General features: G+C 38.6%; 1 protein-coding gene across 5 annotated transcripts in view; it reads right to left on the reverse strand.

The window, feature by feature from the left end:
• Window positions 1–406: 406 nt before the first annotated feature.
• The window catches only part of LOC149265413 (uncharacterized), an 80078-nt gene continuing 54601 nt past the window's right edge, over window positions 407–25883 (reverse strand). For 4 of the 5 annotated variants that reach the window (XM_089429393.1, XM_089429389.1, XM_089429391.1 and 1 more), the window contains 5 exons: window positions 23486–23621; window positions 23138–23217; window positions 21400–22955; window positions 1787–1927; window positions 407–1704 (listed from right to left, as the gene is read on the reverse strand). In XM_089429393.1, coding sequence (XP_089285519.1) covers window positions 947–1704; window positions 1787–1927; window positions 21400–22955; window positions 23138–23217; window positions 23486–23621 — 2671 coding nt within the window. In that variant the 3' untranslated portion in view covers window positions 407–946. The remainder of the gene's footprint in view (window positions 1705–1786; window positions 1928–21399; window positions 22956–23137; window positions 23218–23485; window positions 23622–25883) is intronic. The other variant, XM_089429384.1, reaches the window with a different exon arrangement.

Genomic DNA, 25883 nt, shown 5'->3' on the forward strand with positions numbered 1-25883 from the left:
GTGTTTCTTAAGCAAGCATACAAATGAACACCTTGGAAATACAGGTTAAACCATTCCACAATTTAATTGTTGGAAACATTGTCTAATTATGTATACCAATCCGGAAAATCCTCCTACCAGATAATACGTGTTAAAAGAGTTCAAATGCTTAGGATAGTGTGTGCGTGTACAGGTCTTGTGACATTATCCAGATATTCAAACAAGGTTCAATTGCTTCGAAACAGAATATGCAGTAGGCATTGTACTATTCATCGATAGCTCAACAAAGCATGTCGAAAAGCATTCTTACCTGATGACGACAGACAGCCACAAATAGCTTTCTCAATATCACAGTAGTCATGAGCTTGGCCTCAAAATTAATTGCCAGTACTCCCATTGATAAATACAGATGCATCTTCCAAAGAACTTATCGAAATTGTAACATAAACTAAAACGATTGCAATATCCTTTCAGGACACTGAAGAATCAGTGTAATTTCCATTAGTGTTACACAGAAAAGCCCTCTTGATCTGTTTTATCTACTGCTAATATTGCAGGAAACCTTGAACAAGATACAATCATTATATCCTCACTCCACATATCAAGTTTGTTCAACAATTTTAGTACACCACCAATCCACAGAAATCCAGAGATGATAACATACATAGACCGTTAACTTGGCAGATATACTGAAAGCGGTTGCATAACAGCTCATACATCTTGATAAACCAGATGCCTGTTGAAAGTAATTGGTTTTCTTCATGATATGTTTTATACATTTTTTTTATGCCAAACGCAACTCACAGGAGCATCAACAAACAAAATGTTTGAGCAGCTCTGGGGTGCAGTAATCATGCAGTCCAAAAGTCGCACTTCCCCCACCTATTTTCAATAAATAGGTAAAATGAAGATTGCCATAAATAACTTCTCACTTCATATTTGCAATGAAACTTACAGAACAACCGTCTCACATATATATTTGGCTATATAAATCACCTAAACTAGGCTTGTTGAACTTGCTGTCATCACAAATTGAATTTGAAAACATTTTCATAGGTCCAAATCTGGGATCCACACGGCCATATCTTTCATTGTTTGTGATTTCTACTAGGCTTGGTTCCGATCTTCCTGTGACTAGCTGAAGCTCAACGCCAGAACTCAATATGCTCCAATTATTCCAGCCATTTGGCTCAGGTGGGCTTCTAAAGAATGCATTAGCATGATGTTGGAAAGGCACTTGAGAGAACTGAGAATTAAGGTTAGTTTGAGTCGGTTCCAGCAATCTAGAAATAAGGATTGCATCTTTTTTAGAAGACATATATGAAGTAAAAGCGTCCCCAACATGGCCAGGATACATGAGTTGCTGTCTTGAAGGTGCCAAATAGGAATTCGTATAGAATGCTCTCTGCTTTAGCAACTCCAGTCTACCATCATAATCTACTGAATTTACTTTCTGCCCAAAAGGTTGTCCAAATTCAAACAAGGCATGACTGCCATTAACATTTAATGCACTCTGTTGATTACCAACAGAATTAGAATCAGAAATTGCACGACCAGGACAGCTAGTTCCCAGACATAGTTTTTCCTTTCCAACTGCCATAATTGCAGGATCAAAAAATTGGACACTGTTATCATTCCTTGGAGTGCAAGGCTGACTGCATGCGCTCCATGCCATATTTGATAATGATACTGAGTTCTCGCAAGCTTTGCCCTGATTGTCACACACTGCAAAATTACAATGTTATACACTTGATTCAGAATTATAGGCTTCATCACAATGACAATGAACAAGAGTAAGTAAATAAACCTGCACTCATGCCACATTCATCAGCCCTCTCAGTTTTTGTTTCCAAAAAGAAGCCTGGAGGAGGAATTGAATGAACTTTATTTGGAATAGAAAACCCTGGTGGAGCAGAATGTGGAGTCCTTGAAACTGAAGGATGCATAACTGCAGGATAGAAATAAAAGAAAACATCCAAGAGATGTGATACTTCAGCTTCTTATCAAAAAGGATAGACAACAAACTGAACTAAAAATCATAACAAGACTCCTGAATTAAAAGAGTCAAGGCTATCTTCGAAAGTTCAATATCCTCTTTCAATATGAATTTAATAAAACAAATCTCCAAATAGGTACAAGATTACTTTTAGCAGTTTCAAAATACATATGCCTGCAAGTATGCACTACATTTTTAGAGCCCATGTACCTTAGGAAAAATAAGACTACTTAAATTGAAGTGACACAGAACGTTACAATATGAATGCTGAACTTTTACAAGAATCTTATACAGATTGTTTGGCATACAATAACTTCAATGCGATTTATCCTTCGTTCTAACAGATAGTATCAAATCCATAATATTTTGTCTCTGGTTTCAATTTTGCAGAGAAATTTAAGTTTCTTATTTTAAAGTGAACATGCAATTAAACAAAAAAAAGTTGTGGAACTACCATATATAATTTCTGTTTCTGATGTAAAACAAGAATGAGTATAATGTTTTTCTACCACTGGTACAAATATGCTAAATGCAAGCACATTTATGCACATGTTCACATTCAAACTCAGATCATGTTCAATGTAAGAAATCACTTGTTAATATTTTAATATATTTTTTGTATACCATGAACAAAAGCATAGTTTCAATATAAAACCATTCAGTCTCTTACGACAAGAGATTTCCTATGAAAACAAAATTTTGATGAAAAAACCTTAACGGAACTTCCAAGATAACGAACAGAGATTTTCATATGGGATAAATGGTGACCATTCTACTCCAATACTGCGGCAATAGTCCAATCGATAGCTATGCAGGACTGCCTAAAGCTTTCAAAAAAGGGAAACAATAAAGAAAATGTCGAACAAGGTCTACTATTATCACTCAGAAATAATATAACAAAAGAAATGGAATAGAATTAAGAGTTTTGTAGCTCTAAAAAAACAAGCAACCTGTCAATTCTCATCTACCTCTATTGTTGATTTCACAAAACATCTCATGGTAAATAATGTTTGCACAATCTGAGAGCAATCCAATGGCCTCCAAAGGAGTCTTGCAGGGCTCTAGTGTTCTGCCCTACATCATTAAAACAGAGGAGAGATTGGCCCTCATGATCTTTCCTACATCTAAAAACAGAGGATGGCATGGCAGTGGCCTGCCAATGAGAACTCAGAATCAGTCTACTATAATAATCCTGGTCAAATCATAGTAGGAGAATTCGGCCATAATAGAGGTTCTTGTACAAAAGTTCAGCTATTGTATGGAATCACTGTTTTAAAATTCGGCCGAGTTGATCCGAGCCACTGAAAAAATTTATGACCTGGCAGAAATACCAGTTTGGGAAGGCCGAGTTATTGCACGACTCAGCCGAGTCAGTCATGACTTGGTCAACCTGGCAGTTTCCACATCTACTCGGCTCAGTCATTAAATCCGGCCAGTCACCCAAAAAAACAGCGATTTTTCTAATTTTTTTTTATCTTTTTAACATTTAGCTGATTGTTGGGCACTCCAAGGTGTGTTCTAAATTGGTTAAGTGCTATTTGGGGTCCATTCCCCTCTCCCAAACCCTATTTAACCCACTCAAATGATCTCATTCTCTCACAGCCATCTCATGCATTTGGGTAAGAACTTCAGTGAGAGTTAGTGAGCAGTTCTTGAGTTTGTTTTTGGAGCAGCAGTGAGGAGTCTTGGGCAAGCATTGTAGCTGGAGTGAGGAGCTTCTTGGGCAGCCATTTGGAGCAGCATTGAGGAGTTGATTTGTTAAACTCACATGGATAGTAAACACAATAGGAAAGATAAATCAGTGAGTGTAATTTTTATTAACAAAAGATGTACATTTATAGTACAATAGGTGACTCTTGGGATTCAGATCCCAAGGTCTCTTGGACTGCTTTGTCCATTCAACTTCCACGCTAACCCTTTAGGATTAGGTGTCCAACATTCCCCCCCTTAATCCGAAGGGTTATGTATGAGTCCAAGAAGAGAGCTGTAATACAAAATGTGCAAAAAATGCATGGCAGCACTAGGCTGAATGTGCTCTATGAATGGTTGGTAAAAAGAAGGGCGGTGGTTTAAGGATGACCACCAACACTGGAACGCTTAGTGCAGTTCCCGAAACTCTTCCAAAACTGGCAAGAAACTAAAGTTTTCTGCTAGAGGAAGTGATCCTATTGTTTTAAAGAGGGAAACCTTCAACCATAAAAGGGAGGTCTCACCTCGCATAAAAGGTAAAACTTCAACCTGAAAAGGGAAGTCTCAACCTGTGATGGTTTAAGGATAACCAACAACTCTGGAATGCTTAATGCAATTCCTGGAACTCTTCCAAAACTGGCAAGAAGCTGGAGTCTTCTGCTAGAGGAAGTGTTCTCAATCTGTGTTCACGGGCATCTTTGTCTCTGGCTGCAACTCTGAAACTGGTGTGGCAGGTTGTGGCTCAGGCTCGCTTGATGTGGCTTTGAAGCTTGTAGATGACCATCATTTCCCCCCCTGTCAGGTACAAGGTGAGAAGATGGAGAAAACTCAACTGCAAGACTGTTCAATACTCTAGAACAAGTTCTAACATGCGTTTGGAATATCTTCTTGGCTTTTGATGCCCATTGCCAAGAAGCGATCCATCCAAGATGAATCTTTGTTCTTGCAGGACGTTTGTTTCTGAAGCATCTGTTTGAAGAATGGCTGGTTTTATGACAGTGCTCACATGGATGAAGATCAAAACAGTGATCTTTCAGATGGCCAACTCGATCACAGTGTTGGCATTTCACGATCTGTTGTTTTTGTTGTTGTTGTTGCTGTGGAAGAGGAGCAGAATCTGGAACAGCTGAAGCTGATCTGTCATGAGGAGCAGGTGAACTGTCATAAATAAATCCAGCACTTTGAAACTGAATGGGCTTTGAGTAGTTTGGAATATGAAAGGACAAGTCCTTGTCATATCCAAGACCAGTTCTGTGCTTGTTGTGGACAAGCTGGTCCCAAGGTCTGATGATGGGCTTGGGAAGTGCAGACTGAACCTGTGCATCTGCATGTAACTTTTCTGCTTTATCTGAATGAACTGTAACATTACTGACTTGCTGTTTATGGGAGTCTCCTTCATTGTTCTGAACAGAAACAGGTTCAGAATGATGACTCCACTGGTGTAATTCTTCCTGCTGTAGCTTTGTTTCAAGCTGCAAAAACTCAATATTCTCATGTGCAGTTTGCAAAGAGGTTTGGATGTCAAAGAGAGTTTCTTTGTTAACTTTGACCATCTCATCAACAGTGGAATGAATTAGGATATTCAATAACTTTAATGCATCTTCAAGTCTGGCCATTTTTCTTCAATGTCACTTAAAAAAAAAACACAACTGAGGCAACAGCAACAGAAAAATAATATTGTACTCTTACTACAAGATATTGTAAGGGCTTATCAAGTGGCAACAATGTCGCGAAAATGGTTGATGGAGCAGACCTCAGTAAGCTGGATGTTACCAAGTTAAAATACAATAAACATTTCTCGTCAAGCTACAATAAACATTGGTACAATTGGGCACATGGTAAATCAACAGTCCATGATTTTTTTTGAGTTTGAGATCAGAGTCTTTGACTCAAAATTTTGTTTTGATTTTGAGGGCGGATTCTTCTGCAGTTGAAATTGGAAGAAGGCAATGGCCCTCGACAACCTTCAAGCTTACAAAACTACCAATGCCCATATTACAGTCTTCATCCTGTGTCTCCTCGCTTCCCCGGACTTCCTGTGTTGTTAGGAGGAAGTGGAGGTGTAATAAGCTGGATCATAAATAGAACCTCCTAATACATTATCCTCAATTGAAATTTGTCTAGCATGAGCAGGACTTGGTGGATTTGAAAAACCAGGCCTGTTCTCAAAGTCGGCAGGTTGATAAACAGAAGAAATATCTGAAGATACTCCCAACCTATATATCTGGAACCATATGAATGAGGATATCAATCGAACAGAAAACCCAACAGCTTGTCCACGTAAATGACCAGTTCTTCTTGCAGTAATAAACGACCAGTTCTTCTTGCAGCGATAAGACCAAAGATATACACAGACGCAGATAGTTCTTCAGCTGCTGCTAACAATAATACTAAAGCATTTTCTTCTTTCAAGACACCCAGTGAAGTCCCTACAGCTCCAGGTGTTGGTGGATATGCCCGCTGGCCTCAATCTTCTCCCGCTAGCCAAAGATGTCTTTGTCTAAAGTGGATGCAATCCAGCAACCAGATGTGTACCAGCATAGTGCCGTGTTAACTAATAATCCTCAGGCCTTCAGCTCTGTTAATTCAGCATTTAATCTACAGGCGTCTGGAGCCATACCACATATCGTTCCTATGGCAGTAAATACAGTGTCATCCAACACTAGACAGATTTTGCAGTGTCAAGATCCATTGCAGGGTAGTGCAGATGGAGAGAGTTTTAAGATTCCAGCTATCACCACAACCCAGTTTTCTTATGCTACCTTTAAAGGCAACCGATTGGAGGCAGTAAACTTCATGCCTATCCTTCAGACCCCTCCTATGCCAGGTTTTGGTGGGCAATCGTCACTTACTGCAGAATGGCTTGACAGTTATCGGCCTTCAATAAAAATTCAACGCACAAGATACCCTCGCCTCATATATTGACAACGAAACCAGATACTAACACACTTTCCATGATTTGTCTTCGTGGAATTGAAAAACACAGTTTTGTACACACGGCCAGTTGCATACGCTCCCTATATATATTTTTTTTTCCAAACGAACTTGCATTTTTCAATAACCACTTTAGAAATTCAATACAACAGATAATAGACAATAGCTCCCAGAAATGCATATAATGGTTCACCCTTAATGGTAATTCTTGAGGCTCCACGCAGAACAGGTTATTGAGGTAACACGCAGTCCAAGAGTGAGGTTACAGCAATGCTATTATATGCAGAAGTGATTTATGTTCCTCTTATACAACTTTCTGAGCTTGTGTGCTGCCACAGGGATGGAATCATGGATTACGAACTCTTGAAAACTCATGGACATTCCCAGCAATAGAAACAGACCCTTTAAGAATCGATTCCTTGGCCAGGTGTGAAATACGACCTGTGGTAACAATACTTCCCCACAGCTTCAAATAAAATAGGCAGTCCACAGCATTTATATACCCACGGCTTCAAATAAAAATGCAGTGACAGCATTTAAATGTATGTCCACAGCTACAAATAAAATAGGCAGTCCACAGCATTTATATACCCACGGCTTCAAATAAAAATGCAGTCACAGCATTTAAATGTATGTCCACAGCTACAAATAAAATAGGCAGTCCACAAAAAAATGAGCAATCTTCAGGCTTCAACGTTCCTCCACAGTGACACCGGTTTCAATTACCATTCCTCCACAACATAGGAGCCAAACGCAACAAGTGTTATGTATGAAACAATGTTATATACCAGACAGTGTAGGAGTCAGCGTAGGAGCCAAACGCATCAAGTGTTATATATGAAACAATGTTATATACCAGACAGCGTCGGAGACAACGTATATATATACCAGCCTTATATATATGGAACAACGTGTTTATGGGACAGTGTAGGAGCCAAACATTGTGCGGGATATGATACCATAGGGCTTTGTTGCATAGTGGAGAGGAGTGCGCAGAGGTGGTTTAATACAATGCAACAGAAGGAGAGCGAGGGGACCGCAGGATAGTGAATACACTTGTGGGAGCCGAGGGGACCGCGTATAGCTCCATTCAACCGACCAAAAATTTCATGCATTCACCATATATGCCATTGACCATCAATCTTCTGCTTGATAATGAATTCTAATTATTGAAAGAACTTACCAAACGCCGCAAACACCTCCAAGTTTCGACCCAGCTCACAGTCTTTTAACGCTCATGTTCCATCTCTCTGCACCGAGGCTTCAACGAATTCAACTAAGACTTCAGCTATTGTTTGCAGGTCCGCTCCAAACAACTTCTATGAGAGTTACGCATTGAATGCGGATGGTCTGTCCAAACGCAGAGATAGAACTGTTTATTCAAATACAGAGGGCGCAGGGGCAGCGGATTCAGGCAAAGGGAATCACGTCAGAGGGGCAGCGGATTCAGAGGCAGAGCCAGGTCAGGCCAGGGAATCACGCCAGAGCTGCTCTTAAGAGAGGAGTTACAACTAATTTAAGGTACCTGAGCTCTGATACCATGTTAAACTCACATGGATAGTAAACACAATAGGAAAGATAAATCAGTGAGTGTAATTTTTATTAACAAAAGATGTACATTTATAGTACAATAGGTGACTCTTGGGATTCAGATCCCAAGGTCTCTTGGACTGCTTTGTCCATTCAACTTCCACGCTAACCCTTTAGGATTAGGTGTCCAACATGATTCTTGGAGCAAGCTTGAAGAGGCAGTTTGTGCCTGGAGGTATTTATTTTCACTTCTACAAATCTGTTTTTGCTTATTAAATTTTAGGTGCATATCTAGAAAGCCTAGAGAGTGTTTTTTGTGAAAGAAATGAACATTGAATCAATATTTTTTTTTCATTTTCAGATTGTTTGCTTTCATTTCCTAGTCAAAAAATGGAACCTAGAGCGAGAGATCCTGCTTGGGCATATGTTGAAATGGTTGATAGTGAAATGCATTTTAATGTTGCCAAAGGAAAATTAAGGAAGGTCCTGGGGGCATTAATAGGCTGAAACAACACTTGGCTGGGATTAGAGGCCAAATTACTCCATGTACCTCACCAGAAATCGGGGAGATTAGGAAGCAATTGTTAGCCAGCTTTGAGAAGTTTAAAGAAGATAAGGTTAGGCAAAGAGAGTTAGAGGCTGAAATTGGGAGGAAGAGGGAGATACAAAAATGATGGCCACCAACCCCCATTATGATTTTGAGGATTCTTCCTCTATCCCTCATACTAATGCATCCAACCCTTCCCGATATGTTCCTCCCTCTTTTGGTTCTGTTCAAGATAAGGGAAAGGGTAGAATGAAAAAGGTTGATATGACTATCAAAAGTTATTTCACTCCCTCCTCTCCATCAGATGCACATGGTCCTCAAGCTAGTAAAAGTCAAATGCAGCCCACTTTAGATGACCATTGGAAGAAAGAATTGAGGGAGACTGCTTGTGAGTACATAGTTAGATGGTGGTATGATGCTGATATCCTCTTCAATGCTTCCCGTTCACCATATTATGAGCCTATGTTTGATGCCATACATGCTGCTGGAAAAGGCTTCAAAGGCCCTACTATGCATGAGCTAAGGGGGAATCGTTTGCAGAAAGAAATTGACTCCATTAATGAGTATTTGAAAGATTTCAAGGACTCATGGGCAAGAACAGGATGTACCATCATGTCAGATGGATGGATTGATCAAAGAAACCGTACCATCATAAACTTTCTTGTCTTCTGCCCATGGGGAACCATGTTTTTAAAATCAGTTGATGCATCTATTGGATCAGGTTGTTGAGGAGGTGGGGGTGGCTAATGTTGTTCTCTTCATCACAGATAATGCATCTAACTATGTTCTTGTTGGTAAATTGTCAAGGGGAAAAACACAAGACCATCTTTTGGACCCCATGTGCTGCACATTGGATAGAGCTCATGCTTGAGGATATTGGAAAAATAGATTGGGTTAAAAACACTGTAGATCATGCCAAAAGCATAACAAAATTTATCTACAACCATTCATTGATTTTGAGCCTCATGAGGAAACACACTAGGGGCAGGGATATTATTAGGCCTGCCATCACTAGATTTGCTACTCATTTTTTGACATTGCAATCTATGCCTTCCCAAAATAGAAACTTGCAAAAGATGTTTTCCAGTGATGAATGGAATCAAAGCAATTAGTCTAACAAACCGGAAGGCAAAGAATTGAAAAAGAAAGTTAATGAAGAAATTTTTTGGAGAAAGGTAGCAGAGATTGTGAAGCTTGATGAGCCACTGGTTAAGGTGTTGCGGTTGGTGGATGGGGAGAGGTTGGCTATGGGCTTCATTTATGAGGCTATGGATCAAGCAAAGGAGCAAATAAAGAGGGCATACAAGGATAGAGTGGCTAAGTATGGGCCCATTTGGGCAATCATTGATGAAAGATGGAACAATCAACTCCATCGCCCTATACATGCAGCTGGGCATTTTTTGAACCCACAGTATCATTATAAAGCTAAGGAGTCAGGAGCTTTGAGGGGGGGGTCAAAGATGGACTGATTGACTGCATTGATCGCATGATCCCATTGGAGTCTGATCAGCTGGAGATACACCGACAGGTCATGACCTTCAACAATGCCTCGGGTACCTTTGGGAAGAACCTAGCAAAGATTGCAAGAGAAGCAGATGAGCTAGGTAAACAAAAATTTCAATTTTCAAATTCTTAATAGTTTTACTTTTTTTTTTAATTTTGTTTAATCGTTTATAATTTGAAAGTTGGATAAATTTGTAATTTTGCTGAGCTAACTCATTACACTCCTATGTTTTTTGCAGCACAATGGTAGGAGGCTTTTGGTGGCCATTGTCCTGAATTGCAGAAGTTTGCAATTCGTATTTTGAGTCAAACTTGTAGTGCTACTGGGTATGAGTGCAATTGGTCTGTCTTTGAGAGGATTCACACAAAGAAGAGAAACCATTTGGATCAAAAACGGTTAAAATCTAGTCTATGTCCAATACAACCTCTGACTCAGACGAAACCAATTGTTGAACAAAAGACCTGATTCAGATCCCACTGTGTTGGAAGACATTGATCCAACATCAGATTGGGTTGTGGAGAGTCATCCAGCAAAGTTTGATCCTGATGAGGATCTTGATTTAGATTTAGATATCGAGGCATCAGTTGAACATGATGTTCAGTTGAATGCAGATCCTGATCCACTTGTACTACCAGCCTCAGTCTCACAGCCAGCAAGGACTCCAGTTGCAGGTGCTTCCTCTGCTCAGCCACGACAGAAGCGCAACCTCATATCTTCTCTATCTCAGCTTGCATCTGCTGCACAACCTGCTAATGGTACCACTTCTACAGTCGCAGTTGGAGATGATGATGAGGAGGAGGAGCCACGGGGCCCCCTGTCTGACTCTGATGATGATCTAAAGATTGATCGACATGATCTTGGCTCCTCTAGCAGTAGCTACTAGCCAGTGGTACTGGAGTCTGGTCACAGTTTACTTTTGTTGTAGAGGCCATTTCTAGCCTCCTTGGTTATGTGTTTTTTGTTTTGAATCTTTGATCATGTATGACTATGTATTGCCATTGGACAGTGCACTAGGTGCCATTTTGATATAATGGATATATTCATGAGCCTACTTTGATCATATGTTGTCTTCCATCTATATTATAATGTTGTGTTTTTGGAAACATGAATGAAAATCTTTAAAATTATGTTTTTTTATAAAAAAAATAAATATTTAATGTATTTTTTTACAATAATCGAGTCATTGAAATCAAGTCGGCCGAGTCGATACTGAGTCGGAGTCGATCCTTGGCTGAGTCGAAGTCCGAGTCGGAGTTTTAAAACATGGTATGGAATGCACACGAACCTTCGTGTCCTACGTGCCCCGTGTCCCCGTGTCAAGTGACTTAGCTTTATTCGTTACATTGGTATCAACGCCATGTTGGCTGATCACCAGGCCTTTGGCCATCAACCTCCCGTCAACCTTATTGTTGTGTAATTGAAGCGTTTCACTCAGAGTTTGAAGTTTCTCCATTTTCAACTAGGGCATTCGCCACTTAGAAAAAAAAGGGAGTTAATAAAAATAAAAATAAAACAAAAAAAAATTATAAAAGGAAAGAGTTAAAAAAAATATTATTTAAATAAATATAAAAAAAGCCTTTGGCCATTGAAATTTCAATGATTCTAGTATAAAAAAACATATAATCCGATGTAAATTTTGAAGGAGAACATTCATATATAAAAGTGCATTATAAAGTCAAAAAGAATTTTTCCAAATATCTTTAAAACTATACATAAGAGAAGGAAGAGTAGATCAGATTATTGTAAATAGTAAATAAGGAGAATAGGAATATGAAGAGACATTGGGAGGTGAAGCCCAAGAGTCTCTCCCTCCATGTATATATCCATGAGCAATCTTAATGCAAAACACAATTCACATTGTGGAGCTACCTCCTGCCTGACATGGTATCAGAGCCAGTTCCCATTATTAGCATTTTCTGCATTGTAACTCCTGTTAATTTCCTACCATTATTCTTTGTCCCCCTGCAATATTTTGCATTGAATTATTTATGCATTATTCTTATTCTTTACATATTTTGGAATGTCCCATTTGTTTGAATGTTGTGTTGAATTTTTTGGAGAAGTCAAAATGTTGTGAGTGGCACATCGGAACTCCCCTCATACGTTACCTCCATACCACTGCAACGGAACCAAACACTACCATACCATACGAAGATACAACGGTCCCTCTCCTCACTGCATTCATCGGTCCCTCCCCTCACTACCGTCATTGGTCCCTCTCCCCTTTGTGTTCAATGCCACCCCCACCCATCTCCCAATCGCTACCCCCACCCATCTCCCAATCGCTCCAAACACTCCACAATCCTGCGTTCAGTCCACAGTTCCTGCTAAACTAGTTGATTCCCCTCTGCATACTTGGTTCCTCCTATACACCTATGCAGCCCCTTGCATAATGGACACCTTCACACCTCGCGAGCTCGACAGCACTCCTCACTCCAGTTCCTCAAGGTCACGCAATTCTACAAACTCTTTGCACAGCGTTTATGGGTTTCTCCACTTTCATCTTTATCAAGAGCTCTGTCGAGTTGACCCCAAGATCAAATGTGTAGGAAATTTTGATGAATGATGTAGAAATTAATGCCTGCAAACTATGACAAATTATCGCAAGCGGAGAAGTCTAGAGACCCCCGACTCCTACACACAGTGGCACCGGTTCCCTCACGGAAGTGTTTCTGCTCATCAGTTACCCTTAGTTGCTTGATTCGAAGGTGCACAATTTTCATTAGTTTTATGAAACAATGACTCCCATTGTAATTTCGTAGTGAAGTGGTAGCTTGTAATCTATATCATGTTGTGGTCATCGCCGCTACTTCCACCCGGTTCCCTCACATAAAATTAATATAGACCCCCAATTCAATACCGCCCTCCCCCATATAATAACTACCCCAAATACTCCCTATCCCAATTATACCTCTGTCTTATATATATATATATATATATATTGCAATTTTTACACTAGAAGTGCAGTTTTGCCACCATAACTGCATTTTTGCCATTGTTCAGTCTTGAATTGAAAAATGATGATCCTCTTGCTTTAGCATCAGAAGTAAGATCTATTATGCATGATATCAAAACCACTAGTGTTCAAATAGACATTCCTCTTATAGCTTATGTCAAGACACTATATCCCACTTACTCAAATTATCTTGAGTCATTACAAGCAAGTGGAAACCTCAAAGAGATTACCTTTGACTCCCTTGAGAAGAAGTTTGTTGAGAGAGAGAAGGCTTTTGGGAAGAAGACAACTCTTCATTCTTCTAAAAAAGTTGTGTGTCTTGCACATAGAGAGAAGAATCATGCTCAAGATTCTTCTAGAGGAAGCGGTGACCAAAGAAGAAGAGGAAAAAGAAATTTTAGAGGTAGGGGGGGCAAACATTTCCAACGAAAAAAGTCTGATCTTCATTGCATACGTTGCAATAGAGATGGACACAATGCATCCACATGTAAATTGCCTTGGGACAGAATTAAGCAAGAACGAAATGAAGCCAAAGGTAAAACCCATGACAAAGAGAAAGGTAAAGCACCTGACTCCGCTCACTATGTTGTGGCACATTGTAATATTGGAGTAACTGAAGACTTGTTTAATGCTTCACTTGCTTATTGGAAAAATGATTGCTTGCTTGATTCGGGGACAACTTGCCACATGACTTTTAGAAGAGATTTTTTTGAAGAATTTACTAACAATGTTGATGGAGTAGTATACTTTGTAGACAAATCAAAAATCAAGCCATCTGGGCTTGGCACAATCACGTTCAAACTGCCTGGTCTTCCAAACTTTTTGCATGATGTTTATATCTCCCACAACTGAGGAGAAACTTGTTGTCCTTGGTCCACATCCACTAACAAGGACACTCCACTCATATGCTTGATGGCAAGGTTGAGGCTAGAAAAGCATCAGATCACTCACTTGTCATGATGAGGATAGAAGAAGAAAGATTTATGACGCTACAAGGTACCTCTACTCATGCACAAAACTTCTCACTCAGTTCTCATTATGGTGAAGGTACATTTCCATCAAGTCTTTTATGGCATGCTAGGTTTGGACACTTAAACTATGACAGCCTTCGTAGTTGAAGAAAAATGGTGTTACTGGTTTGCCTACAATTCCTAAGAAACTTAAGCAATGTGCTGCTTGTATTCTAAGAAAGCTGGCAAACAATCTTTTCATGATTCACATTCCAGAGCACATAGAAAACTTGAACTCATTCATCCAGATTTATGTGGTCCAATGCTTCTTCCTTGTGCAAATGGAAATAATTATATGATGACATTTATTGATGACTACACCAGAATGTGTTGGGTTTATTTATTGAAGAACAAATCTGATGTTTTTCGAACATTCAAGAACTTTCATGCATGGATCGAAAATGATGCACAATCTCATATTCGTTCTTTTCGCACTGATAATGGAAAAGAATACACTTCAAATGACTTTGAAAACTATCTTCACTAGCATGGGATCAAACATCAAACAATTGTGCCTTATAATCCCCGATGAAACGGAGTAGCTAAAAGAATGAACAGGACAATCTTAAATATGGTCCGTTCCATGATATTTTTCAAGAATGTAAAATTGATGTTTTGGGTTGATGCAGTTCTATGTGTTGTGAATGTAAAGAATAGATGTTCATCTAATGCTATTAGAAACAAGACTCCTTCTGAAATGTGGTATGGCGAAATGTGGTATGGCCACATTCCTTCAGTAAAGCATCTGAAGGTCTTTGGTTCCACCTGTTATGCCTTGATACCAAAAGAACAAAGAACCAAACTTGGTGCAAGGAGTTATAAGTGTATCTTCTTGGAGTATTCAAATACCTCCAAAGCATATCGTCTTTATGATAAAGTTAATAAAAAGTTTGTTGTATCTAGAGATGTAGTTTTTCTTGAATCTTCCAAAGCTGACAATGTTGTTCAGCAGAAGCTTGATTGCTTGGATAGATTCGGACATGCAAAATCATTTCAAGAATTTGATAATCATATTCCAGATCTTGAAGGGGGGATTCCTATACTAGGTCAATCTATGGAATCTTCTTTTGAAACACTCTCTCCCATTCATGATGCTCTAGCCACCGATGATACTTTGAGTGATGTGATTGACAGAATTGGGAGACTAAATCTTGACTCAACCCCAACTCCATCAACTGTGCAGGCTGGGCCATCTCAAAAAGGTCCTCCAATGACAAAGACACTTGAAACTGTTTGTCCTAATGAGGTTAGAAAGACAAGAATACTAAGTACAACCAGGCAAAATGGAGGTGATGTAGATGATTTTGATTCACCTGTTGATATGGATGTTTATTATGATTGTGAACTAAATTTGAATCAGTGAAACAAGAATCGCCGATTCTGGCGATTAATCGCGAGTATGAATCGGCTCGGCGGCAAAAAGTCCCGACTTGAAACTCGGCTCGGCGGCAAAAAGTTCCAGGCCAAGAGCAATAAAAAAGTCTCGAGTCCCCAGGCCCCTCTGTCGACATAATCTCCATTGAAGACGAAAAACCGACTGGGAGACGGAGGCCCTGCGGTTTGTAGCAGGTTAAGAACGTCGTGCAACTGGCCGTGAACATCGCCCACCACCACAACGCTGCAATTGTTGTCGACGTCGATTTCCAGGCAATTGGGCTCTCTGTGGAGGATCTTGGATGCCGACATTGCAAGACTGTCAAATACCGACACCGGAAGCACCGACGGGAGCTCGGAGGGAGCAACGTGTTGGGATGACCAATCGAACACCGCGGCCAAGGACTCTACCCATTCTATGCTCAGTGCTCCCTGCGGAGGCCATTTAATCGATATCTCAAATGGTGGCGGTGGAGGGCCACTGCTGGTTGCCTGTGTATTGATATTCTCACCATCTTCGTCGTTATTGCAGGGCGAGGCTATGGAGCTAGAAGCCATGAGAGGAAAAGAGAAGTCGGATGGATAGACACAGCAGGCTGTCGATGTCGGACTTGCCTACCTTTGCTTGCAGAATGAAATTTAAGTATTCTCTCTACTGCCAGACGCGACCCACGTGGTTTGCCTCCTTGGATTTTTTCTCATTTCCGCAGCACTCAGCCGACTAAAAAGAAATGCCATACTTCATAAGTAATTCAAAAGGTCAATTTGGCACAAATAAAATTAAGTCTGAGACTTTATTATAGTAATGGCCAACCAATCTCAGAATCTGCTCATGTGAGGGCGAGGAGGAGAAATGTGGGAGGGGAGACTTATGATACTAACAATTATTTTTAATGGTGAAAAAGTACGCTGCGAGAAAAAAATATGATGTGTTAAAACCTAATATTTTTTAACGGTTTTACTATTTTGGATTTTATTTTATTCCGGACAAAAAAATTTAAAATTAATTCGGCAAGAAATATAAAAATATATGGTAGGAAATTGTGAAAACAAATAAATGTTAAATATGTTAATATAATATAAAATAAGTGAATTATGATAGAATGTTTGTAGTTGTAAGATTTAAATATAAATTTGGCTTTTTTCTGTAAAGTTAAATAGATTATCCCAAGAGCTAGTTGTCAGTATATCTGCATAATTTTCCCAGTTGTTTTTGAAGGCCTCACATTCTAAAATAAAATGCTTTTTTGTTTCCACTTTGCCGATAGAACAAAAAAGGCATACTCTTTCCTCCCACACTTCTTTTGGCCTTTTTCAGCGCTCTGTTTCACAACGGAGTTAATTCAATATATGTGTATATTTTTATTTAATGAATTTGCCGATTTTTTCCCGATTTTTTCCCGATCCGATTAAAACTCTTCGCTCTTTTGCCTCGCCGATTTATTGCCGATTCCGAGTCTGGTAACATTGATTTGAATACAGATTTTGAACCAACTTCCTTCAAAGAAGTTGCTTCTCATGATAAATGGAAAGAAGCGATGCAAAAGGAATATGGTGCCTTGATAAAGAATGGCACTTGGAATCTCGTTGATCCTCCATTGGGAACCAAATCAATTCGTTGCAAGTGGGTCTACAAGAACAAGTATAAAATTGATTGCTCACTTGATAAGCACAAAGCCAAGCTTGTGGCAAAGGGTTTTGCACAGAAAGAAGGGATAGATTATGAGGAGACTTTTGCCCCCACAACAAAATGGGCTACCATCCGGACACTCTTTGCCTTGGCAGCTCAGAACTGCTTTCTTGAATGGAGATCTGAAAGAGAATGTTTTTATGTCCCGGCCAAAAGGATTTGTTGTGAAGGGCCAAGAACACAAAGTATGCAAGCTTGTGAAATCCTTGTATGGCCTCAAGCAAGCACCACAAACCTGGTATGAAAAGTTAACTGAGCATCTTCTAAAACTCAACTTCAACCATTATGATCTTGATGATGCAACTTTGTTTGTCAAGAAAGTTGGCAAAAAAGTTGTATATCTTTTGGTGTACGTAGATGATCTTTTGATAACAGGGAACAACGAGAGCTACATTACATCCATAAAGAGGGAAATGGGGAAAGGTTTTGAAATGACTGACTTGGGCTATGTTCACTACTATCTTGGTACTTAAGTAACTCAACATCCGAAGTTTATATACCTCTTTCAGAAGAAGTACATTGGAGATTTCTTGAACAAGTTTGGCATGGTTGAGTGCAATCCTTTGACTACTCCAATGGAATAGAACTTGAAGCTCACATCTATCGAAGGAAAAGATTTTGAGGATGCAACAAAGTATAGACAACTTGTAGGGAGTCTCAGCTACCTGACTACTACCTAACCAAACATTTCATTTGCTATTGGAATCCTCTCCAGGTTTATGCAAAAGCCTTGTGAGGGACATTGGTTTGCTGCAAAAAGAGTTCTAGAGTACTTGAAGGGAATGCAAAACTTTGGACTCAAGTATACACAGGTGGGCGGCTTCAGCGTGATTGGATACTCTGATTCAGACTTCGATGGAGATAAAGAAACTGGGGTATCTACTTCAGGTTATGCTATGAGTCTTGGATCAGAAGTTGTCTCCTGGAGGTCACGCAAACAATCAATTCCAACAAATTCCACAACAGAGGCAAAATATGTGGAGCAGCTGAAGCAACAAAAGAAATTGTGTGGCTCAAGAAAATTATGTAAGATTTGTAAGTGAAACAAGTGCATTCAACTCCACTCATGATTAACAACACTTCTGCAATAAAGTTGGCCAAGAACCCAAAGTTCCATGATCGAACGAAACACATCAATACAAAATACCATCTGATTCGACATTATGTTGAGGCCATGACAATCCATCTACGTCATTGTTCCATAAATGAGCAAATTGCAGACATCTTCACCAAAGCGCTTGGAAGAGAAAAGTTCGAAAAATTCATAATGATGCTTGGACTCACCAACATCCCTTCAGACTAAGGGGGAAATGTTGACACCTAATCATTGGGATTAGGTGAATATATGTAAAATAGTGTAAATAGTAAATAAGGAGAATAGGAATATGAAGAGACATTGGGAGGTGAAGCCCAAGAGTCCCTCCCTCCATGTATATATCCATGAGCAATCTTAATGCAAAACACAAGTCACATTGTGGAGTTACCTCCTGCCCTGACAATTATCTTGATTCATTATTAAGTGGTTTACAAGCTCATGGTCTTAGCAACCCATGCTATTTTTAAGGTAAAAAAAGAACAAAAGAAATACAAAATCTCTTTGTGTGAAAGGTAAGTTCTACATTTTACATGGAAAAAATTAATCGAGACAAAGCCACATAAGTGGACATATATTTTAAGCCCCAAGAGTTAGCTCAATCGGTCAAATCAAGTGCCTCGCCAATGGGAGGTCACAGGGTCGAATCCCGAAAGCTCTTGGGGTTAGGTCAGTAAATAGGCCGAGGGGTGTTGATGCCCTTCGGGTGGCGTCCACTCAATGTTTAAAACCCTGGACGTAGCGGCTACCCACTGACCCGGGTATCCGTGAACCAATAAGTGAAAAAAGTGGACATATATTTTATATTATACCTCAAAGAGGTGAATAGCCATGTTTCAATAGGGATGTAACTTTCCAAAAAAAATATAAATATATATATAGAGAAAATAAATAAATAAATAAAAATTATAAAATTATAAAAAACAAATAAAACAAAATAAAGTTAAAAAAGAAATAGAAAGTTAAAAAAAAAAGAGTTCTTGAGAATATTATATATATATATATATATATATAAAAAATAAATTAAATTAAATTAAATCACCGAGGAAGATTATCAAGTCAAGAAAAATGGAGCCTAATTCCAAAATAATGAAGGAAGTAGTCAAGATGAGTCCCACAAAACAATCACTATTTTGGACTAAATGTCCATTTTGTTTAGACGAAATTGGATATACTTATATTAAAAAAATGCAATCTAAGATGTCAAAGGTGTGGAAGATTATCTAGTACCAAAGAGAATAACAACGATGAGAAAATACAAATAAAAAATTAAAGGAAGAAATCGCAAAACTTTAACAAAAGAACAAAGAATCAAAGAAGAAAGATAAAAATCTCAATGATCGGTTTCATGAAAAATCAACAAAAAGTAATGAGGAGATTTCGCACCTCAGAGACCATTATAAAAAATTTCCTAAACAGGTCAAAAATTCCAAGATTAAGAAGCAAAAACTAAAGCAAGAGAACGAAAGTTCTAAGGAGAAATTCAACAAGAATCTATCGAAGAAGGAAGAAGAAAATTTGCGTTTAAAAACTCTGAATCAAAGGTTGTTAGAACAGATCAAAAATAAATAAAATGTTACTAAGGACAAAGTCGACAATTCAAAAAATGAACTTTCACGTCTAAGGAATCATAACCCAGCTCTACTTATGCAAATTAAGAAGCTTAAAAGTGACAAGAAGTCACTAAATGACAAGTTAGAACAACTTCAAGAAGTATTGAAGTCTCCAGTCGTTTCAGTCGAGGTCGAGAAAAAAAGAATAAATACCGATCCAGTTAATATCACAATTCAAGAGGATGAGAAACCAAAAGAAGCTAAAACATATTCAGAAGTTGCAGTTCAAATGATGGACATTTTAAATGATGATGTCAGCTCAACAACAACAACACTTAAAGGAAATCAGGGAACTGCCACTAACATGATAAGGGAGAGTCCAACCAAAAGAACTCCTTATCGACATTTGAATCACAAGAGCAGACTTTCCAATCAATCTACGTACCAGTATCACTCAGAATGAAAATAACAAATTTATCTTCCGACGAATACTGAAGTTTGCATAATCCAATCCGATGATAACAATTCAGTGCAAATTTCCAGTGACTGGAAGATTTCACAGAGGATTAGTCTAGGATGGTCAGATCCATTTTTGATTCAACAATTTTATTTATCACTCCAAGGATCATATCGTCTTGTAACAACAAAGATGGCAGTTCCGCGACAAGCAGAAAAAGAGATCCAACATTTCATCAATAAGCTTTGAGGACAAAGCTTTTTGAAGAGATGGGCAATGTTATGAATATAATTCATATACAAATAATTAATATAAATATAAATATAATAATAATTAATTAACCAATAGTTAGTTGGTAAAAAAGAGGCATGTCTTAGAGACATGACCATTCATGAAAGGGCACCTGCCTAGGGTACATAAGCAAGCCCTCATTCTCATTTGTAATCATCTCATATCTTACATCAATTCAATATACAATATTCAATATACAGTTACATGTCTTACAATGGATATTTAAATCTTTGAAGTATTTTAAAGATTTCCACTGCGTATACGACTTTTGGTCATTACATGGTGAGACAGTATAGGGTCAAGGCCTTTTATATCTTTTTAAACTACATTGGCATCACTTAGGCACCGGTTTTGGCAGGAGATGCTAAGAAGTCCCCAAGATGGTCAAGGGGCACTTGACCATCCTACACAATATTGGTGAGGTCCCAGTACAACATAGGAGCAACCCGTGCAGTGTTATTGAATGGTTCATCTGAAGACAGATATGATGTTATCTCTTTTATTTAGCTCCATAAAGAGAATTCTACATCTGACCATCCTACACAATATTGGTGAGGTCAGTACAACATAGGAACAACATGTGGAGTGTTATTGAATGGTTCCACTGAAGACAGTCATCTCTTCTATTTAGCTCCATAAAGTGAAGTCTATATCCATAGATAACAAAGTTTGAAAAAGGATTAAAGTGGCCAGATAAAAGAAAGCAAATACTGTAAATGCCATACTAGCAAGAGACAAAACACAATCATTAAAAGAAAATTACTAATGCCTAAAACCAAATGAAGGCCAAACTCACCTAGGGCCTCTGAAGGAATCAAAAATGTGCTACCCTCTGAAATACTCTGAAAACCTTGCATATTAGTGGTGAAAGTAGTATTGGATGGCGTATTGATTTTCAATTGATCATGTTCATTTGAGCTTCCCAAAACATCTTTTTCATTTGCCAACTCCCCCTGCAATTCCCTAGACGTCGCCAAATTGGGAGTGGAATAATCGCTTGATCTTTCTGTAGAATCTTCTGACCTTGCAAATAAGAATCTTGACTGCTTGCTATTCTGAGACTTCCATGAACTTGATATTTCCTTGGATAGCCCATTGCATTTATCAGTCTCAGAAAGGAGTAATTTTGCTAGACTGTGAGGGCTATTTAATGAAGTATCATCTGTATCAAAATTCAAAGACAAGATGTTTGAAATAATACTGTTTTCTCCACCATCTGAGTCATTCATATCCACTTCTGGAAGGATATTACACCCCAGTTTCTCCAAGCATTCTAGCTTTCCACAACTGGCATGAGAATTTCTAACAATATCTACTTCCTCTGGCATTTGAAAACCAGTCGCTGTGCTTCTATCCACTGCATCTAACATAGACTCATTTTCAAGAATTTGGATAGAACCTGAACTAATCTTTTCAGCAAGTGAAATTGATTTTTCATCTACTTTATAATCAGTATCTCCAATGCTGTCACAGTCACCATTAAGGATTGCAGTATTTAGAGACATTTGATGTAGAGAACTATCTTTAGAACTATAATCATCTCCTGGAATTTTGACCTCATCCATTGAGGAAAGCACCTCTGTTTCTGATGCAATAGCTTTAGAGCACACTTCAGAATATGGTTCTGCATAGTGTTTTTCATAACTGGTTCGATATCTAGCATCTTTGGAACTTTTAATCTCAAGTTTATCCCTCAATTCAAATGGAGACCTTTGTGAACAAATATTAACATGGTTTTCTGAAAGCACTATACAGCTGTTATTTACATCATGAATATTTGTTTCAGTGTTGCTCGGAGGGGCAGAGATTGGAAAGCTATCTTTAGGAAGTCCATTACAGACAACACCAGATGGCACCGAAGCTGCATCTGTTCTTTCACTTCTGGCAGTTTCAATGCGACCATTGCCAAGTTCAGATGAACCCTTGTGTGAGTCAAAGGAAGAATTCTTCAATAGACTTTGAAAACCTTCAGGAGTCTCGCATTTCATAGTAAGACTGTTTAAACTGGAATCATTTCCATGGAAATCTTCCCCATATGTACAGTTTGCAGTTTTTATAGCAGCCGAGGTCTCTGTATATGAAGTTGATTTTATTTCTGTACTACTCGTTGCATCGTCTCTACCCTCAATATGTTTTTCAGATATAAATAGTGATGATTGTCCACTCTTACTGACCAACAGTTTGCCATGATCAGAACTCAACCCTGATGCTGCAGCTTCCACCACCAGGGAAGGTAAAGATAATATTGGAGACACTGAAAGTGAATGAGATGAAGTTAATTTAGGATCAGGGGACTGCTGAACAGCTGGAATTCTCATAGGCAACAACTTTTCCTGTGCGGCATGGGTGCCCCTGCAATAACAATTAGCCATTAATACCTCAATAATCAGTAAGATATGTAATATTCCACTGCAAACCTAGTCATATGGAAGCATAAGAGCACTAAACTTCATGTGTAATGTTACTCTGCTCCAATCCAGGGGGAATGCTGGAAAACTTAACAAATAATTCGTGCCAAGAAACAGATTTCATACCAAGATGCATTAGCTGGCAATGCAACTGATCTTCCAGTAGTTCCACTTGCAAGAGCAGTCTTAGCATTACATTCTGTGTTCTAGTTTCACATGCAAATCATAAACAGGTAGTTGTTCTTAGCAATTGAAAATGAAAGCCCGTGTGAAGAAAAGAACTAGAAGACAATCACAAAATAGGCATTAACTTCTATAGTGATGATTATTTAAAAATTGAGACTGGATCATAGGCTATTTAGCAGTCCAATATGGAAGGATACCACAACCCATCTGCACAGATATCAATTGCAAACGCTAAAAATAACTGGACAGAATCACGACACACTAAACTACTAAAATGAAGTCACTTACAGGAGCCACAGATTTGCTCAATTTACTTGAAGAAGTTGATCCATGTGTAGAGACCTCGGCCGCTGGTGGAGGTAAAGAAAGTCCCCAACGATGCTGTGAAGAATTTGTAATATCATATAACCCTTGAGTTTTGCTGCTAGAAAAATAGCACATAGAAAACCAAAAATCAAAAAAGGTAAATGTGAAATGTTTTCTTCAAAACAATTTAGCCCAATAAGGAAATTTTTCTAAAATTAAATAAATAGACTTGTAAGAATATTATGTGGCAAATGTTCCAAAGTGAACTAAATAAAAATAACTGGGGCAACAATGTAGTAAATTTTACATTCCAAAATTAGTGTATAGATATATAAAAGCACACAAGGCTGATGTCCAAAAATTTGTCCATTCCAATTTCCACTAACAAATTTTACAAACTTCTCTGGCACTTCAAGTCTGTAAGGACACTGCAAATGATCTCATGGAGGCATTCTTCTCTACAGGGGGCAACCCCATCCTTATGTGGGGCCTTCCTCTTCCCATTGATTTAAGCAATGAGATCATCCCCCAGATTTATCATCCCCCTATAAATCTGGGTTTCAAAGCATGGGATAAAGTGTAGAAGGGAGAGTTGAATAGGTTCCACATGTCAACAATGAATGTCCTCACAACCACTCACAAATCTACATCAACAAATAAAGCATGGGAACACTCCTGTCAAATGGTTTCTATGGTTTTATCAATAATGGTATCCATTCCATCATCACAAACCTCTCCGAAAAAGGTTTGTCAGTGTCTGCATTTATTCATCTTGTCCTTGTATAAAGTTTACAGCACCAATAATGATTGTGATGCTGTTAACTTGAGCAAGAAATCAATCTTGATCCACCATTCCCATCAATCACCAGTCTTAACACCATACTCCCCCTCTAAGCATACGTCTCTGAAAAGACGAAATCTCACTCACCATAGACAATAATGCAGTTTTCACCTCTTCAAGATGGTGTAACAGGAGAAACTTTGACGCATATCTTCTCTCGGCAGCAAACTTCACCAACTCCAACTTGCTTCGGGCTAATGATTGTTGGTGATGGATTCTATAATATCTCTAAACTCTCCTGTGAGCCCCTTCATCCAATGGTATCCTATCCTAAACTCCCCAAAAATAAAGTCTGAACATTATACAAGCACAAGATGAATAAAAGACAGGGCCATTCTCATAAGCAGAAAAGCTCAATTGGGGCTTCTTGAGTCTTCCTTTTTTCCCTTTTCAACCAAAAATAATCAAAAACGAATTTCTGGAAATGAATATGCATTCATTTAGTTTTCATCTGTAGATGTTTTTTTGTTTTTAGGGTCATGTGTAACCCACAACCACAAACAAACGTTTTGAACATGAAATACCAGGAAAGAACTAAAACATTTCGGACACAGTTTCCAAATGAGGAAACACAGAAAATATTTTGGGGATTATTTCTACAACATTGAAAATGTGTTTCAATACCTGAAATATTTGTTGATTCTAAAACAAAGGGCAAGTTTCCTGCAACCTAGTTGGCAAACGTTAGTGATCATTGGGACATCCAATAGGCCAAATTTGACGCCACTCCATTCTTTTCATGACCAATATACCTGCTTGGTGTCTTTAGTGTTTCCTGGAACCTTATCTGGATTGTCAGGAAGGACTCAATGATTTGTTCAGTGAAAGGCATGGTGAGACCTGGCTCAATTCATAGTTATCCCTACCCATATTTTAGCAATTGGAAAAATTGTTCAAGATCTGCAAAGGCTTTTTGCCACATAGAAAGACCAACTTCCATGTGAAAGGAGCAAAGGAAAAGTGGCTGCAAAAGGATTCGACACAATCATTGGTTGCTTTGTCTTTTCAATAGAATCATAACAAAAAAGTAAGCATCTCCAGCCTTCCAATTAAAGTTGGTATTTTGGTCACATCAAAATACCAACTTCCATGCAAAGGGGGAAAAGGAAAGATGGCTGCAAAAGGAGAGGGCACAATCCTTGGTTGCTTTGGCATTTTGATAGAATCATAACAAATTCTTCAGCATCTCTAGCCTTCCATAATAGGTATAGAGGTAGGCAAGGTGACTCCAAGGTAAACCTGATGCCGGTCTACAACTAGACCATGTGGAGTAAAGGACTAAGTGAATATGGCTATCTTGGACACTAGAGAACTTCCAATGTACTGAGTCTATATAGCCAGGTAGCTAACAAAGATCTAAGCCTTCAAATTTTATTGAGCCTATTATCTATGGGAGGTTATACATTGAGTCATTGATACCATTAGTAAACATCTATCTAACAAAGGTCACTTTGTGGCTTGAGTTCCAATTCTTCTACCAATTATGCCGGCAGGGAGACACCAAACTTAAAAGAGAGTTTGGAATGATATTGTAAATTT

The sequence above is a fragment of the Pinus tabuliformis genome, chromosome 6, assembly GCF_031772625.1.
Source record: "Pinus tabuliformis cultivar Carrire ecotype Pingquan chromosome 6, CPIR1, whole genome shotgun sequence".
NCBI classification, from domain to species: domain Eukaryota; kingdom Viridiplantae; phylum Streptophyta; class Pinopsida; order Pinales; family Pinaceae; genus Pinus; species Pinus tabuliformis.